Source organism: Puntigrus tetrazona, chromosome 17 (assembly GCF_018831695.1).
Source record: "Puntigrus tetrazona isolate hp1 chromosome 17, ASM1883169v1, whole genome shotgun sequence".
NCBI classification, from domain to species: Eukaryota; Metazoa; Chordata; class Actinopteri; order Cypriniformes; family Cyprinidae; genus Puntigrus; species Puntigrus tetrazona.
The window spans coordinates 15,133,425-15,152,984 of NC_056715.1; the positions used below are offsets into that span (position 1 = coordinate 15,133,425).

At 37.4% G+C, this 19,560-nt stretch overlaps 1 protein-coding gene across 1 annotated transcript in view; it reads left to right on the plus strand.

Moving 5' to 3' along the window:
* mta1 (metastasis associated 1) overlaps positions 1-18,522 on the plus strand; it is a 39,135-nt gene extending 20,613 nt beyond the window's left edge. Inside the window, exons 4-18 of the mRNA XM_043263371.1 lie at positions 5,580-5,706; positions 7,464-7,527; positions 8,004-8,121; positions 9,397-9,499; positions 9,720-9,819; positions 11,512-11,700; positions 12,728-12,802; positions 12,895-12,953; positions 13,081-13,208; positions 13,768-13,919; positions 14,250-14,439; positions 15,143-15,232; positions 15,318-15,470; positions 17,000-17,154; positions 17,681-18,522. Of these exons, the coding sequence (XP_043119306.1) occupies positions 5,580-5,706; positions 7,464-7,527; positions 8,004-8,121; positions 9,397-9,499; positions 9,720-9,819; positions 11,512-11,700; positions 12,728-12,802; positions 12,895-12,953; positions 13,081-13,208; positions 13,768-13,919; positions 14,250-14,439; positions 15,143-15,232; positions 15,318-15,470; positions 17,000-17,109 (1,658 nt within the window). The 3' untranslated portion in view covers positions 17,110-17,154; positions 17,681-18,522. The remainder of the gene's footprint in view (positions 1-5,579; positions 5,707-7,463; positions 7,528-8,003; positions 8,122-9,396; positions 9,500-9,719; positions 9,820-11,511; positions 11,701-12,727; positions 12,803-12,894; positions 12,954-13,080; positions 13,209-13,767; positions 13,920-14,249; positions 14,440-15,142; positions 15,233-15,317; positions 15,471-16,999; positions 17,155-17,680) is intronic.
* The last annotated feature ends 1,038 nt before the right edge of the window (positions 18,523-19,560 follow it).

The following is a 19,560-nucleotide window of genomic DNA, read 5'->3' on the forward strand; positions in this document are numbered from 1 at the left end:
ATGTGAGGGTTGAATGAAAACGGTCTCTGTGACACTTCTGTACTAGCTTAAACTTTTTAAGGTTGCGACTACAGCCCAGTTTACACTTCTACTTGTACGCGGGGATGCACAGGCCTACGCCGTGGCTGAATTTCAGCGCAAACCGCAAGTGCTGTGAACCCTGCCTCTGTATGTGCTTGAGCTTTGTCAGTTTTTATGAGCACTTTTATATATTTTAATGTGAAACGATGGTGTACATGCCCGATGCAAAAATATAAATTGGGCTTAATAAGGATTTTAATCACTCTGATGCAGTTAATTATTGTTTTTGTGTGTTTTAAGTCTTTTTGAAAGAAGTTAAGAATACGATAAAGCAATAATACTGTGAAATATTCTAATTTAAAATAACCGATTCAATATAGTTCACAATTTTTATCATGACGTAAAAATAAAGCTGTACCTTTTCATTCCAGTGTCACACGATTGTTGCTTTGCTGGTAAAGAAACATTTCTTTTTCTTTCTTTCCTTCTTCTCACTTCTTCTTGTTGCTTCTTCTTCTTCTTCTTCTTCTTCTTCTTCTTCTTCTTCTTCTTCTTTCTTCTTCTTCTTCTTCTTCTTCTTCTTCTTCTTCTTCTTATTCTTCTTCTTCTTCTTCTTCTTCTTCTTCTTCTTCTTCTTCTTCTTCTTCTTCTTCTTCTTCTTCTTCTTCTTCTTCTTCTTCTTCTTCTTTTCTTCTTCTTCTTTCTTCTTCTTCTCTTCTTCTTCTTCTTCTTTCTTTCTTCTTCTTCTTCTTCTCTTCTTCTTCTTCTTCTTTCTTCTTCTCTTTCTTCTTCTTCTTCTCTCTTCTTCTTCTTCTTCTTCTTCTTCTTCTTCTTCTTCTTTCTTCTTCTTCTTCTTATTCTTCTTATTCTTCTTATTCTTCTTCTTCTTCTTCTTCTTCTTCTTCTTCTTCTTATTCTTCTTCTTTCTTTTTCTTCTTCTTTTTCTTCTTCTTTTTCTTTTTCTTCTTCTTTTTCTTCTTCTTCTTCTTCTTCTTAACATTTAAAACGTAGTGCTTACTAATTTTTTTTTTTTTTTCTTCTTCTTTCACAAACTGAAACAGAAAAGAAAACGTTTTTTTTTTTTTTTTTTTTTAAACACATATGAAACAGAAAAGTGTGTGTGTGTGTGTGTGTGTCTAAACGGTAATATTTAATAAATGTGAAAGTATACGTGTTAACTGCATTATACTGATTTAGGACTTGGGTTTTGAATTCATAATGCAACCTGTGGTTGTTTTTGGCTAAGACTGTATATAAAACAAAATGAAGAATTGTTCAATGGACAGTATATAAAATGACTTTGATAAATTCAGGGACCTGTTATTACATCTTAAACACGCATGCATGGTTGCAAGTCAGAAATTCATCATTATTTTGATGCTTTGTTTACATACTAATTTTGATCATTACTGTAATATATCACCTCAGTGTGGTGTATAAAATACACTTCTTAAAAAAAGGTTCAATTGAAAAGAAACTAATTTTTTGCTTTGCAAGTTGCTGTAACTGTTTTTTATTTTGACAAAATGTTTAGTTCTTACATGCTTTTAAAAGGACTGTGTAGTGAGGATAAATGTTGACATTAGATGTAATTCATGTTTTTAATGAAAGGGAAGACATTTTACTGTTCTAAGCTGTTATTTAATTGAAGTGGTTAGGTTGTGGGTGGCTCTATGAGAGGATACACTACACTGACCTTATGAGCAATGACTGTACTGATGCCAGGGACAGCTAATATTTCACTTATTTAGCGTGTACATTTAATAAACAAGTTACGTTGACCACGTGCTATGCTAACTTTTACTTTCAATACAAATAGATAACTTGAATTGTTTCCAGAGTCACAACTCAATTATGTTTATAAACTAGCAACATCCTTTTCGGATAATCTACTTAATTGCATATTAAGTTTCTCTAATGGTTAAGCATAATTTAACTAGAGGTTGCCATAACTCAAAGATTGATCCAAATAGTGGATTTTTATTATTTTTTTTTGACCCCAAATATGTTTTTTGAGAGTGTTTTTCACTTATTTTGTGTTTCTGTGCCCCCAGCAGCAATAACACATTTGAAATGCTTTCAAATAGAATTTTCTCCGTCTCATCTTTCATCAGATTCACTTCAGACTGCAACTTCACATCTCTTGTTAAAATTTCTTTTCAGATTGAGTAGTGCTGCAGTGCCACCGCTCAATAGTGGTGCAGAAAACACTGTCAGTGTGCTTTAGCACAGCGTTCTGTCTACATTAGTCCAAGAACCCAAACATTTAAAAACAAAATCCAATGTCCAGAAAATCTTTTTTTTTTTTTTTTTTTTTTTTTTTTTTGGTAAATGAGCAGAATGGGATTTCTAGATTCTCAACCCTACCTCATTTTTAATTAGTTTTTTTTCCCCCCATCTTCTTTCTTCTTTGTTCACGCTTTTGAGAATAAATAAAATAAATAAAGGAGCCTCACGATACCAAAGAAGAACCTTTTAACATCTGAAGAACGTTTCTGTTCTTCAGGTTCTTTGTGGCAAAAGAAGGTTCTTCAAATTATTAAAAGGTAAGAAAGAGATGGCTCTTTTAAAAATAACCTTTGACAAAAATGGTGGTTCACTGTCAAGAGCCTTTTAAGCACCTTTATCTTTAATAGTGTTGAAAAGAAGTGCTATTACTTTTTGGACATGCAACAAAGAAAATTCATCTGGCACATGATAAAACCATTAAAAAAAAAAACCTCATAGATTTACAGAGAGTCATATCTAGAGACGAGAATATCATACGAGGGTGGACTCCTTCGTCTTGGACCAGAAAGCGATCAAGAACCACCCACAGCACCCTAGTTTTGCACGGACAAGCATTACCATTTTGCACAGAAATAGTTTTTAGTGCTCTTTTACCTCCAATTCGAACCCAGTCTTATTTAAGCTTCCATAGCTTCGCGATCAACAGACGAATGCAGACATTCGGTTGCCGCTAGCTCTTCCAAATGCCTTGTTAAAAATATAGTCGCTGTGAGTAAAAATGGTTCTGGATTCTCAGCTCGACCTCCTCTTCTTTTCTTCCCCCTCCACCTGGTAAGGCGATTCATTCATCAATAATTAATAATTGGTTAAGACAGGTGAAATGGAGAGGTAATTTGTTGAGTATAGGCAGGGGTGCAGGGCCAGATGATTGGCTTTTTTTCTCTGTCTTTCTCAGAACTACAAGCGGAGTTTACTGAGTTCAGCTCTTCTCTTCTCGATGGCTCTCAAGGACACGGCAGGCTGCTCGTAGCCACAGGGCTGTTCCTCTCTCGCTCGTTCTGTTTTTTTTTTTTTCGCCACATCTTATCCCATTCACTCTCTTTGTTTCAGGCTTCATCTCTACCTCTTCTCAGCAGGGATTGTCGATACTCCACGCACAGCTGTAATAGGACGGTTACTGATGTGCAGCGCTTGTAAAGCGACCACCGTAGTTTCAGATTTCTTAATGGCAAGATACGGCTTGTGATAGGTAGAAAGGAATGGCATACACGTGAGCTGGATGTAGTAGCGGGTGAGGAATAGGAGGGACTACTTATTGATTTCACACAAATGTCTTTCTTTGGAAAATCCCTTGATTCTTTTTGTTCTGCTGCCTTTCCTTCCATCTTCATGTTTCTCCATCTGTCTCTCTCTCTTTCGCTAATGAAACTCCAAATGAATTGGAGCACGCTCGCTGGTTTCTCTCCCTCCCTCCCGACTCTCTCCCACTTATCATTCTCCGCCGCACTCTGCCTCCATACAGCACATATATGTGGGGTTTGTCAAGAGAGACGTCTTCTTTCTCTGTACATCCTCTGTAATCTTTCTAAGAGAAGGGTGATAATGTGTTTGCGCCAACCCAATCAAGAGAAGGCGTCTGTGTTGTCTTGCTCTCTTTTGGTTGTTTGCAGTAATTTTCACGTTTGCACGCGGTGTTTGATTAGTCTCCGTTTAAAGATGCGGCTTCAGGTTGGACGAATGGCCATCACAAACTCATCCGCACCTCACTTTGAAGGCCTTCGGGTCTTTGAAGATGGCGTAATTTTTCGATTAGGGTCTTTTTTTTTTTTGTGCTTGTTGAAGTGATGTAGGTTTAGCCTTGTGAAGCCAGACATAATAAATTTAAATGACCAGAATTTATTTATTTTACACACATTTTTTATTATTATTATTATTTACTTTCTAAACTTTTATACCAAAAAAAAATTGCATACATGGTTTTGTTTACTATCATATTTAATTCATAAGGCATTTGTGGCCCCATGTAGTATTATTGAGTGATATGAGAAATTTTATGTAGTGGGTTGTGTACAACTGTTTTTTTTCAGCGACGGTTTAGTCATGTTGTTCATTTAGAGACCTTTGCATGTCAAATATGATACATTAGGCTCTATAGGGTTAAATGCCTCAAGGTTTCACTTGTTTGCGAGTTGCCGTGAATAAAAAAGAATAGGTAGGTACAATTTAATATTAATCAATAGAAGACACCATATTGAATTTGAATGAAGCTGATCCGAATGATGCTTTGAGGGCTTTATAAAGGCATGCTCTGTATTAAGGTCTGAGATCAGAGGTTCTGAACTCAAGGGTTCAGGATCCACTAAGACCTCAGCGGACATCCAAAGTATTTTATATTTTATTCACCGCTTAATTGTTTGTTGTTTTTTTTTTTTTTTTTTTTTTTTTTGAAGAACCAGGGACCCCATGGTTTGTTTATTTATTTATTTTTTTTTAGGCCTCAAGGTCATGTAAATGAATAAATATTAGGCATTTCGATTTGACATTTTTATAGCTATGCCAAGCTTGGGTAAATCTGCATCCATTAAACACACGAAAATTAATTGATAAAATCTTCATATTAGAGTCAACAGAGTTTGTGAACCACTGACGTAGATCTAAACTTGCAAAAACTGTTGTTGTTTTTTTTTACTTCTAAAAGGTGAAAATATAGTAGCATTAAATACTTGTTTCTCTAAACAAGCAATCCTACAGCAAGTTATTGTACTTTTAATTTAATATTTTACACAATATTAGTTTGACCCCCTGGGTTGCTAGTTGTGTCAAAAACAAAGCGATCACAGATTCTACTCAACTTCAAGAACCTTGGCATCAATCTACAAAGCTCTATGACCAGAAGCATATTAAAGCATATTAAAATGTGACTACATTTTAATATGTTGTCTGTTGTCTTGTTGTCTGTTGTCTTCCATTGTTGATTGAGCTCATTCCTGTTGCCTGTCAATCTGGCAACCCACGTGTGGAAGCATGAAAAAGCTTTTTCTAGTGTTTTGGATTTGAACCGTGGTACCCATTTCAACCGGTAGCCGTCGATATTACGTTCCAAGTAAACATTGTATGATTTCATAGAAATATCTAATGTTCCAGAAGGTGGAACAAGGAAGTGCAGTGAACTCATGGCTTCGATGACCACAATATGAAAATGATAAATTGCTAATATATTATTTTAACACTAAAAAGCTAAGAAGTATCAGCGCGCAGCATCACACCTGTGATAATATTAATTAGGGTCGCCAAATAAAGGTTGTTAATCTTTTTCCTTGGACTTGTAGGAGAAATGGAAGAGGAGATGGAGAACCCCGAAATGGTGGATCTCCCAGAGAAACAGAAGCATCAGCTGAGACACAGAGAGCTCTTCCTGTCCAGACAGCTGGAGTCTCTGCCCGCGACACACATCAGGTAACCTACAAAAAGCTTTGTCGATACCGAGGATACGCTGCAGCCGACTGGCCTCGCTCTCATTAGCATGTGCGTGAGTCACACATCTCACGCACACACCGGCTCTCTTCAATCTTTTTCATGTTCTGGCCTAATGGAATCCCCAGCACAGGAGAGTATTAACCTCTCGTTCATTCACGCCGCTCTCGCATCTCTCCGAATTCAGCGGAGAGCAATTGAAGATAGAGTCAATCTCGTTTTTCGCTCAAGGGCTTGTATTTTTCGTCAAGTCATCTATACATGTGAATAGAACCATTTTATGAGGATCATGCCCACTTTTATTTTGGAAGTTGCCGTGAAATCGATGCTCTCAGGAAAGCCGTTCAGCATAAGGCTGCTTTTTAAACCACCGCATCCGCCCGTGTCCTACTTACAAACCTGCGGTGCTGGCCGGGTCACGTCTGACTCATGTAAGTCTTCTTTTGAGTTCGTGGGGAACGTCGGACTCAAGGGTGTTGTGAGCTTGACCTGTCTGGATGAACTGGTTCTTCGCTGTTGTTTGGTGATGGAAGGTGTACAGATCGACACTCTTTGGGCTCGAAGCGAGTAGAGTTTTACTCATTCGTAGTGACCCAAAAACATTTATTCAAACCACAGAGTTAATGAGTTCAAATTCAGGATTTACTCAAATCTCATGTGAGGGCTTTGGGTACTCTGCCAAAAAAACATTTCTTATTCAACATTTTTGTTGTGTTTTGGAGGAGAACATATAGTTATGCTTAAAACATGATAGACTGAAAAAAAAAGTCAAACGATATTAAGTCTGATTGTTAGAAAAACTTTAATTTCTAAACATTTTCTCAGACTTAACAGCTTCTGTCATTTTACTGATAATGTCAATTGATCTAGTTTTAAGGATGTTTAGAGCGATTAATTAGTTTTTTGGGGGTTTTTTAGCGCAACATTTTAAATGGTATTTTTTTCCATTTTGCCGCAAATTATATAATGGAAAGAGGCCATTTTTGTGTGTGTATATATACACGCCAGCTTTAATGTCCCGTTTAACTTCGTTGTTTTGATGTTTTCTAGGTCTGTTTTAGCTTTGGGATCTGTCAGGAGTACTAATTCATGCAATCTTAATCAAATAAAGTACAAATAAAATTTTTAAATGATTGACTTCTAAGAAAAGCGCCGGCTCTTATATCTTAATACATTTGGGACAATGTGGTGTTTTTTTTTTTTATTTTTATTTATACTTTTTCAAACTTTACACAAATTATGACCTTGTAATAGCTGTACTTTGGAAAAAAACCCCAAAAAACAGATTTGTTTTGATAAAAGATAAATTGTGAAATATCATTAACAATGTTTTTTTTTTTTTCCTCTTTTCCCCTTGGTCAGATTACTTGGGGAAAAAAAATCAAACTAATAATTACTACAGTTGGCAACAGTTAGACAAGCTGCTGTGAACAGATACAACTGTTTAATTACAATCAACTAAGAACGGTCTGTTTCTGATACTTTTGGCTTCAAATACGGAATGCGAGTCAACGAAACAAGTTTTAACTATGTAAATTGTGTGATATGTTTTTAAATGTAACAAAATAACAAATGACAGACTGTAAATAGGATTACTTTTTTACTATAATAGAGTCGTTTCTAAACCACAGCAAAACTGTCATTACTGTGAGTAACCTATGAAGCGATTCGGATCCATTTAATGACGCATGTCCAGCACTAAAACCGTTATGTTGTTTATTATTATTTTTATTTTTTAGGGGGAAATGCTGCGTTACTCTTCTGAACGAGACGGAAGCCCTCAAATCCTATTTAGACAGAGAGGTGAGCGTCACAGCATGCCGAGGTGTTTCTACGCATGTGCAAATGCTTTTGTTTGCATGAATTTGCTTTTCACTCTCTGTATCTGCGTTCACAGTATGTCTGCAAGAGGGAAATGTTTATCTGACGCATGTGTGTGCGCGCCTGTGTGTATGAGAGCTAGTTTGAGTCCCGAACCAAATGAATAATTCAGTGTGTTGACCCAGTATGTTCCTCCTCATATTTAGTAATGAGGAGACTGGAGACTCTACAAAGAGTCAAGCCGGTCCTCCAATATCTCAAACACTGGCCTTCACCGATTCATTTGTCTGTGTTTATATTAAAGGCCAGAAACATACTTTATGCATAAGGCTCGGTCACCGCGTTACAAGTGTGCTATACATGGAGTGGGTTTTCTTTCGATGCACAAAATTAAGTTTAGCATTTGTGTGATTTAATGCAGTCTTTGGCTTTAATTAAGGTGTCTCTTGGTTTCGCAGGATGCCTTTTTCTACTCGTTGGTATACGACCCTCAGCAGAAGACTCTGCTGGCTGATAAGGGAGAGATCAGAGTGGGAAATAAGTACCAGGCCGACATCACTGACCTCCTCAAAGAGGGTAAGACGTCTAACTCAATGAGGCAAAGAGACATGGCCAAAGCTCTGAGCTCTTCAGACGAGACCATTAACAACGTTTTCTCGTCTTGTATTTCTTCATATTAACGTTTAACAAAAATATTAAGCAGCGCTAGTGTTTTCAGGGTTGAAAATACATGTTTATTCATCGGCAAAACATCATGTTGAAATGATTTCTGAATGATCATGTGACAATGAAGACCGACGCTTTCCCATCAGAGGATTACATTTTGTTTTAAAATATATTTGAGTAGGAACACTTGGGGTTTTTTTTATTACAGAGATACGTTATTTTGGTCAAATTGTTAACCATAAAAGACTTAAAAAAACTAAAAACAAAAAAAATTTTTATTTTATAGCAAACATGACTTGGAAGTCTTTTTTTTTTAAGGATTTGCTTTAAATGATTAAAAACCTTTTTCGTGGGACAGACATTTTCTTTAAATATAGTGGTTTACCGCTCAGAGACATTGAATTGAAACCGGAGCTTTACTAATTATTCAGACCATTGAGAATCTAAGCTTGCTTTTCCCAGAAGCATCATAAAAATAAGCAGATAATAGAAACCATTGCCACCCATTGCTGTCTAGAAATCACAGCTCAGATCGGTTTCATGTGTTTGCAAATCATTTAGAGTTTGTGTGAACTGAATCAACCGATCCACTCAAAAGATCCAACACAAAAGAGCAGTTTGATCATAATTCACCCCAGTTAATTACTGATGGATGAATATTGTTTCTTTTTAATGTTAAGCTTAAAAGGACATTTTGAAGAATGCTGCTGATAATCAAACCGTCGATGATCCCCCATCGACTTAATAATATTTCCCACTACTTTTTCTACTATGAGCCAACTGCTATTTTGTTTCTTTAAAATCAGAGTAAAGAGTATCTTCTTTCGTGTTTGATATAAAGACACTTTAGTTTTAGAGATAACTAGGACGATTTTCATTTTTGGTTGAACTACTCCTTTAATGATGACAGAATCGTTCAAGAGGCTGCTTCTGTCAGATGTAGTACTGTATGTCACAATAGAGGAAAAAATTAGATCGCAATTTAATGGCCGATAGGAATGATCTCAAAATGCCGGATAGAACCCAATTAAACATCCTGGTCATTATATATTGGTTGCCCAGTAATGCTGCTTACTCTGATCGTAAGAACTAAATTAAATCCACATTAGAGGAAAGATGGCTTACAAAAAAAAGGTCTGATTTTAAAGCAGTAGTGATTGTGATCTGCGGGTGTTGGTTTGTCAGGAGAGGATGATGGTCGGGAGCTGGAAAAACTGGAGGAGAAAGTGTGGGATCCCAGCAACCCCCTCACCGAGAAACAGATCGACCAGTTCCTTGTCGTGGCTCGGTGAGATTCTTTTCTAGTGTGAACAGAACTTCGAGTTTTAAAGACAATAAACAACAAAAAAGCTCAGCTGTGAAATTGTGACGATGCCTCCCAAATATATATATATATTTTTGAACCACTGTTATTTCAAACTGCATATTTTGCTGGCTCTCACTCACTCATTCTCTTTCACATTTTTTCCCTCTCTTTCTCAAACTTCCCCAACCCCCCTCCCCTGCAGGTCTGTGGGTACGTTTGCGCGGGCTCTAGACTGCAGCAGTTCAGTTCGGCAGCCCAGTCTGCACATGAGCGCTGCGGCAGCCTCCAGAGACATCACACTGGTACGGCACATCTCACATTCTCACACTAGCGCACGCTCCACATGCTGCTAGAAGACTTCACACTTTAGTTAAGCTCAGCAGGTTCATACTAATTAATAGCACATTTACAGAAAAAAAATGCAACTCAAACCTTTTTGGATCATTTGTCCAATTCTGAAACTGGTTGTAAATGCTAATTTTACAGTATAATACAGTGTAATATATATATATATATATATATATATATATATATATATATATATATATATATATATATATATATATATATATATATATATATATATATATATATATATATATATATATATATATATATATATATATATATATACTAGCGCGGGCAACCATTAATTGCATTTGTGTTAATTGAACGTATCTGTGTGTACTGTAAATACTCCTTATGGATGTATAAATGTTCGTAGTAACATTTTTCTTAATTGGAAAAAAAATCAGAATTGGACATGATCTAAAATGGTTCAATTAGCTTTTTTTTGGTCAATTAGTGGCATTAATTTTTGTATTTTTATACATTTATATTGAATTAAGGTGAAACTGTAAACGATTACTGTTTTAGGGTGATGTATTGATAGAAAAGAGATTACACTGAAGCGTTTTGCAGTCAAAATTGTATTGTTATTATAAATTCAGTTTGTACTAGTGCAGAGTTAAAGGCTTTTTTAAACCAAGAACTTGTTTATTACATAAAGATGGTACCAGCTTTCATGTTATTTTCTCTTCGAAATGGAAAGTAAAGTTTTGTGTTTTGTGCAAGTACAGATGTGTTATATCAGTCAAAAGTCAATTTAAGATTTAGAGATCGTTGTTAGCATTCTGTCATAGTAGTAAACAAAAACATCTACTCAGTTTGTAATAGTTTATTTAAAGTCGAGATTGTATTAAACAACCCAGACGGAATAATTACACGACTAATAATACTGTTTTGAATTTCATTCAATACTTTTAAATGTTATTGGAGCCTAAATGCTATTTAATTGACACAAATTCAAGGAATAACGTGTTAAATGTATAAATGCATTGCATTTGTAATGGATTGCTTTGTTAATGAAATGTATAGTTCTTTCAAGCTGAGCAAAGCATTTTTGGGGTTTGGCTTCAGTCCGTGTTTCCATTTTGCATGAAATAAAAGCGCGTCGAAGTTCACCAAAATAATTATGAAAATAAGAACCGTCACACACAGCTTGAATGCCGTTGGTCAGTCAAAATCATGTCGTTGGTTGAGCCGGTGTTTCGGTCAGAATCTCATAATTTGAGTGGCAAAATGTGATTAGAATTTAAAGCGCACCGTGATCACAGTCATCTCAAATAATCACAATTAGATCAAATAATCTCCACCAGGCGATTACGTAATAATTGCGACAGCTCTGTGTTCAGTTTTAGCCTATAGGGTGTTCGAGAAGAACATCAGAGCACGGTTTTCCCTCTCCAGCCACCCAACTCTGCCCGTTGTGTACAAAACATGAAGGAAAGACGCCAGAGGGCAACATCCCCATGCATAAACATACACACTCTCATGCTGCCCACACAATTTCTCTTCATCTAGTGTCAGTGTTGTGTTGTTCCCAGGATTGAGCAATTCAGATTTTCCGCTGAAAACAATGGGGTGTTTGACGAATCTTGGATTCGAGCCATCATTTATGATGCGTTTTCATTTAAATTTTTTTTTTTTTTTAGTTTCACGCCATGGACACGTTGCATAAGAACGGCTACGACATGACGCGGGCCATCGCGGCGCTGGTACCCCAGGGCGGCCCGGTGCTCTGCCGGGATGAAATGGAGGAATGGAGCGCATCCGAAGCCAACCTGTTCGAGGAAGCGCTCGAGAAATACGGCAAGGACTTCACTGACATCCAGCAAGACTTTGTAAGTTTCGAAGGGCGATCAGACTTTCAGAGTTACTACGGTTCGCACTAACGTGGAAATATTTGAGCGGCATATGCTAAGGTAATTTTGGCAGTAATGACTGATAAACTGCCTTTGTTCAGGGGACAGAGAGTGTGCCAAGTGCGAGTTTAACTCTGCCATCTGGTGGTCGATGGGTGTATGTGCAGCACTGAGCGTTTCGGCCCTGGGTTTGTGTCAGAAATCTCTACTTAGAGAAACAGGGAGGAGCCAGGCATGGAAAATGGGCACACCCTAAAGAAGTCAACCAGCTTATTCAGGGACACAAAGGATGGGAAATGGAGCTGGAATTCTGTTTGCCATCACGAACAAATTTGCTCTAAAAAGATTGAAAATGAAAACTGTCACCATTTAGTCACTTTTTAAGTCCATACGCTTTCATTCTGTGGAGCAAAACATTGCAGAATGTTTAAAAATTTAACGGCAAGAAAGCTCCTTAAAAGAGTCCTCGTGGATCATTTGATATCTTTTGTAAATTGCATAAAAACTGCATGAAACAGTCAAAAAATGTAATTATTCTCCACTCATAATCTACAACTGTAGTTGGCAGAAACTTTTTGTGCAATGTGTGACACTTGTTCACTCGTCTCAAATAACCTGCGTATTTTATTGACCGTATTTGATGTTTTCTAGTGATCAGTGCTTATAAGTGGGGGGGAAAAAGCCTAAAATAAATCTGTTAATTTTGTAAATTGATCATGTCTCTTCTAAAGACCTGCGCAATTCATAGCAATTATTTTTATAATACTTTTACAAAAGCCAAAGTTTTTGTTGGCGTGGATGTTCAGAGGAGGAACCGAAATCTCTCGGCCTGAAAATATATTCATTTGTGTTTCGAAGATAAATGCAAGTCCTGTGAGTTTGGAAAGACTGAGAGGTTAACTAAATTATAGTAACGTTGTAAAGGCGGGGTTTGTAGTATAATGTGATAATAATATGATTTTAGTGAAGTATTCGTTCTAAATGAGCTTTTATTTTACTGTTGCAGCTTCCTTGGAAGTCCCTGACCAGCATTATCGAGTATTACTACATGTGGAAGACCACGGACAGATACGTTCAGCAGGTAATCCGACACTGCTGTCTCGAGTCTCTGTGCACAGGTAGAAAACCTAGATGGGTTTCACATCGAGACTAACTGGATCTTGTTTCATACAGAAACGATTAAAAGCAGCCGAGGCTGAGAGCAAGTTAAAGCAGGTTTATATCCCAAACTAGTGAGTATTTCAAACGGGTCGAAGTTCAACCCCCCGGATTTTTTGCATTTCTCTGTAAGATTGGAGTGATTGCACTTTGACCAGATGAAATCCAGTAACCGTCGTGGCCTTTTTTTTTTGTCTACAGTAACAAGCCCAACCCTAACCAGCTGAGCATGAACAGCGTGAAGCCAGGGCTCGTGAATGGAGCGGGGGCGCTTCCGGGAGCACCAGGCCAGCCCGTCGGATTGGGAAGAGCATGCGAGAGCTGTTACAGTGAGTATCTGAGGCGCTCTCAAGTACATCTGATGGTAAAGGTTACATTAAACTGACGGGACAGAGCGTTCGGGCTTAAGCCGTGTTAGTCGAGATTTTTCCTGTGATTTATAGTGTTCTCTGACATAGAATTAAAGGGATAGTTCACCCAAATGTGAAATGAATCGCAGTGTATTGCATCCGAAATATACGTTTTTGTTTACATAGTGTATCTAATATGTATGTTTATATAAATATAAACACTTGCGTTGTATATTTCAGTTTTTTTTAATATATATGAAATATAATAATAGAAATAAATATTTTGTGTGCAATTAATCATTTAACTGCACTAATCTTTTATGATTGATTAAGCCTTATAATAATTAAGCTTTTGAAGTAAAAGTACAAGCTGAATACAGCAAAGTATCCAAGTAATGATTTGATGTATTTATTAAAAAAAAAAAAAAAAAAAAGAGTAGATAAATCCTGTTTTCTATTATATGTCAGCTTTAATATTATTTCAGCTTAAGGGTTAAACCACAGCCAGTAGAGTTTTCCGTGTTTTGTTTGTGTGCAGCCACTAGCTCGTATCAGTGGTACTCGTGGGGGCCGCCCAACATGCAGTGCAGACTGTGTGCCTCCTGCTGGACTTACTGGAAAAAGTACGGAGGTCTGAAGATGCCAACCAGACTGGATGGAGAGAGGCCCGGACCCAACCGCAACAACATGGTGGGTGTAAAGTGGATTCTCTCCAAACATACTCCACGGGGCTCCGAGTCAATTCTTGACATGAAATCCTTGCTCTCTCTCTCCACCAGACCCCGCCACCCCCCGAGTCCTTTTATTTAGTCTGTTTTTTCTTGCGCTGTGCAATTCTGTTTTAATATGCCTCTTTGTGACTGTTAAATGAATGCCCTGAATGAGTGAATCTTTTTCTTTCATTTATGTTTAAAAGAGGTTTTAAAAAGCGAAAATCGTGGACTTTAACTGAATTTAAATGCAATATTTAGATTTCGCCGTCACCCAGGACTTGACTTTCATCTCGCTGTCTGTGTTCAGAGTCCTCACGGCCTGCCCATGAGACACAGCGGAAGCCCAAAGTTTGCTGTTAAGACCAGACAGGCTTTCTACCTGCACACGTCTCAGCTGACGAAAGCGGCTCGACGTGTCTGCCAGGACCTGTTGAGATCCAGATATTTGGCCAGACACCCGTACACACCCGTCAACACCGCAGCTATCAAAGCGGAGTGTGAGTATCTGCTGTAAGACATGAACGCGCTATTGTGGAATTTACTATTTAATGAATGGGGAGAATTTTTTTTTGTGTGTGTGTGTGTATATACATGTAAACTACTAATATGTATATGTAATGGCATAAAAATGAAAGAAAAAAATTTACTACATTTACAATCTAAGTAATTGGGAGGTTGTACCATACATTACATTATACAACCTTAACCTGTCACAAAAATATATTTTATTTAATTTTTATTAATATTTGAGGTTTTAAGATACTTATTGATCTTGTCACGGTGGTCTACAGGTCTGTCTACAGGGATGTTTGTCATCTATAATTTTTTTCCTTCATGTTTCTTTATTGACGTTATACAAGAGGACTGATTTGGTAGACAAATGTTTTTATTTTTTGTTAATAATAATAATAGCAATAGCAATAATAATAATTTTCCAGTATTAAAAAAATATTATAAATATTTACCTTCACTGTTTATTTCTTTAGATGCTGATGACAGTTTACAATAAAGGTTACATTTGTTAACATTATTTAACCACAGTAGTTAACAAAGTAACGATGTACGATGAAAACACATTGAAGGGCATTTATTAATCTTGGTTAATAATCTTAGTTTTCATTGACTGAATTACCACAGTAATCTGAACCCAATCAGAATACATCATTTTAATACCATTTCTGTTTTTTTTACATATTTCAGGTGCGGTTAGGTTGCCAGATACGTCCAAAAAGCCTCCGTCTCTAAAACAGACAGTAAGGAAGCCTCTAGAGTCAGTGGTTAGATATCTGGGTGAGTGAAGCTGCCTTTCCTCAAATCTTTTTTAATTTTTCAAGCAGACCTATTTTAGTCATGTCTTTTTCCAACCGTGTTCCAGAGGCCCACCCCTGCCCACCCAAAGCAGATCCTCCACGAGGAGCCACCATTTCCACGGGCAGCCTGACGCCCATCAAATCCACACCCATCCTCAACAACGGCTCCCCAACCATCCTGGGCAAGCGCAGCTACGAGCAGCACAACGGTTTGGATGGTAAGCCGCCGGCGGGTCTCCGAGCTGCCCACACAACGCACTCTCTTCCTCCTCTTCTTGCGGTGTCTCATTCACTTCTCTTAAACTCTCCCACTCGTATCTTCACCAACCCCCATACAGGAAAACGCACACGCGCGCGCTACTTTAATCTCTGAATGGCTTTCAGGGTTGTCATGGTAACGGATCAGCAGTGACTCACATGGATCATTAGTCCTGCGGGAGATCAGACCCCAAAACGCAGACTAAAGGCACCGTAACCGTCGATTCAAAAGAAGGGCTTCCCGAGCACGTGGCTTGGATGTTAGGAACACTTATGTATGCTCCCCTGTCACATTGTGCTTCATTACCCTCTTGTCTCTATGAAGGCTTTGGAGGGAAACCAATGTTCAGCGGTTATATAAATTCCTGATGAGCTTGGCACCATTCTGTCCAAAGCAGCAAATCCTTTTTCTTCACCCCCATGCTGCTGTTTCAGATTGCTTATTGCACTTATTGATGTAGTTGTGATGAATGGCACGTGCTCGTTTCCATGTTGCCATCCTCGGGCTTGGTCTTCGGTGGTGTGAGCAGCATGTATTATGTAAAGGATGGGGTTAGCTGAAGAGTGCGTGTAGTACCTGTTAGAACCAGTAGGGTGACACGAGTCTTAAGGGCGAATGGCTCACGAAACTATAGAATGGAGAAGTGTCTGGAGTCTTTTTTTTTTTTTTTTTTTGTTTCCTCTTCAAAACCTGGTAAGCTGCTCCGATACTTACTTCCCGCATAGGCAGCTGTCTTTTAGCATAGCATCCTAACTCAACTGAAATATTAAACGCGACTCTCTTTGTGCTCTTCATAGGCAGAAGCTCCATGCCCCACACAAAAAGCTTTCTTTATTTTAGAGACTCATCTTGTATTTTACGTTACGCTACACTATTATTAGGATCTCTATCATGGTTAATATGTACAAATGCCAAAAATGTTATGCACAACACACGTGTGGTTTATGTTATACCAATTATTTTCCTTTTATGTAAATAAAAAGTCGCAACTATTTGCAAATATTTTATTTCTATCTGTCTTGAACTCTGTAGTATTTGCAAATGCACACAATATGTAACATACAGCAGGTAATACAAAATAGGTAAATATATTATGTACAGTTACGGTTAAATGTTAACATCGTTCTTTCAGAACCTGCATAGTGTTATTTTTCTGAAATAATAGGGATCATAAAAATGCATGTTAATGTTTATTTAGTACTTACCTAAATATTTCACATAAGATGTTTACTTACAGTCCACATATGAGAAAATAATTGTTGATTGTAGAAAAATGACCGTGTTCAAAAGTTTACATACCTTGATCCTCAATATTGTTGTTGCCTGAATGTCCTGTTTTTTTTTGTTGATGGTTGTTTACCCTGATTGTCAAATTCAAAAAGTTTTCACCCCCCAGCTCTGAATGCGTGTTTTTTTTTGTATATGTAAGCTGGATAGCGTGTATAGATGGGGTTTATCTCCATCTCTTTCTCTCTGTATGTGTGTCAGGGTCCAAACCCAAAGTTCTGGCTCCTCAGTGGGAAATAATGGCCAAGAGGGTGTCTGAAGCAGGCCGAACTCCCTCGGGCCTGCAGGATGAGGTTCACGAGCTGGACTGACCTCTGCTTTGACAACTGACTGCTACCCTCTGACCGGATGAGCAGGTGCAGCTCATTAACATTTCTAATGCATATCTTGTTAACGGTTACATGTTGTAGATATTCTAATCAATTTAAGCTTTAAAAATGCTTTCAAAAAAGCATTTTCCATCAGATGTAAAACAAAAGTATATTGTTCAAAAGTGACAAAGACATAATGTTTCAAATAAATGCTGTTCCTTTGCAATTTGAAATTTCTGTCTCAAATAATCTTGTAAAAAATGTTCACGGTTTGCACAAACCTTTTAAGCAGCATAACTTTTTTTTTTTTTTTTTTTTTTTTTTTTAATAATGAGGGTTATTGTAGAATGAATGGAGGAAAAAAAAAAAAATATATATATATATATAAACCCTCCTAAATTGTAGTTTTTCTGGGCCATATAATATTTTATAATAATATAACCCTTCAAACAAATGAATAAAATGAATAAATTGTGTGTATAACTTGATTTGTATCAAATATGATTATATAGTTTTTAATACTCTAAATGTGTTGCACTACAAACTCTGACGGCATCTCTTTAATGCTCAGGTGACTCGAGAGATTTTTTTCAGCTCTCAGTGACGGATGGACCTAAGAAAGGATCTGCGGTCAGAAAGCCCTGTCCAGGCGGCCCATTTTTACAGCTGAAGCCATTGAAATGACTGCAAAGCCCCGATGTCTCCATGGGTTCAAACAGCCTGCGGCCAATCGCAGGACTGATCTGATTGTACAGGACTGATTATTATTATTATTATTTACCATCGGCTGTTACTTCTGTCACTGTAATTATAATTATTATAATTATTACAATTATTATTACTGTTCTTTTTTTATCAAGTATAACCATTTCCTTTTTAATGACTTGAGAAAATGTAAGAATCTTGAAAGTTTCTTGAAACGACTTGCTCCCAAACCATAATGTAAAGGTGGGGCGAACTGTCATTTTTGTCTTTTGCGTTGTTTTGTAACATGACAGCTCCGTGCCGACGTGAAGGACTATATGACGCTTCTCTTCGTTTTGGATGCTCGTATTCTCCGGTTCTGTTAGTCCGTCCTGCCACAGTGGTTTAAATTATTCAGAAAGACAACGGAACGTTCTTTTTCTACCTTTTTCACGAGTATTGCAACTGCTCCTATATGTAATTTCTCTTTTGTGAATATGTAAATGAAAACAGGAGGGAGGTGTTATTGTACAGTGGTGCATTTTGGGCCTTTGGTGGTTATCAGAGCTTGTTGTAATGGATTTGCCATGCACAGCGTATTCTTTGAAATGTCTTTTTTGTAAGGAAACCTCCCCAGCTTTCTCCTGCATATACGGAGAGGTGGTGGGAACTCTGAAAAGGTACTACCCCATTAATACAATGATGCACCTTCTTAAGATTGAGCTTGTACGGGAGTGTGGCGTTTAAGTTATTCCTCACGCATGCACACGGCAAAAAAAACGACTTCTTCAGGCCAAGGATATGTGATACAACCTGGTTTACTCTGCAGTTGGCTTATCAAATATTGATATCTTTAGGCCAGCGCAGAGCTTCTCACACTCATCACACATTTCCTTTAAACAAAATATATATATATAAGGATGTATACACATACGACAGACTGTAGTTTTAAACAGTTTGGGAAAATCTCCAAAGGTAATGTGCGATTTGACACTTGCAACCAAAGATACTGATCTGAGAAGGTTTAAAGGGCGTATTTTTGGGAATGATATTTTTATAGAGCTTTCGTGGACTGCCGTAATATCTAAAGCAGAATTTCATTCGTTAGGAAGCACGCGTCAATTTGGAGTCACTTGTGGCGGGAAAAAGGTACACCATGGATATCAGGCAAAACTGTATTTGGCATTAAAGGGATATTCCAAAAATAAAAAGCTGTCATCTACGCGCCCTCATGTTGTTCCAAACCTGTATAAACTGTATTTTTTTTCTGTGAAACATAAAGGATATTTTAAGAAACATTTCGGTGGTTTTTGTCTATACGATGCCAGTCAATGGTAGCAAACGTTTGGTTACCAGCATTCTTTTGAATATGCTCTTTTGTGTTTTGCTGAAATAATCGAGTCATACTGGTTTGGTACGACATCGGTGAATAATGACAGAACCTTGATTTTATATTTGGTTATATTTTCTAGAAAAGATGCATCTACAGGGTTTTGCTTTAATAGTTAAGTAAAGTGAAGGATTTTTACATAAACTTAATTGTGATCTTGATATGCACTTTTTTAATTGATAGTTTGTGTTTTATTGAATTACTGCCACATAATCGAGCACTGTCTGTAAGTTTGAAACTTGCTGTGCCTTGCGTTCGGGTTGCATGGGCTCTTCAGCTTCGAGCTCTGGACCTAGAGGCACTTGGACTCGAATCTGACATGGACTCATATTTTGGACTTAATTTAAAGTAAAATTAATAACAAGTAAGTACAAACG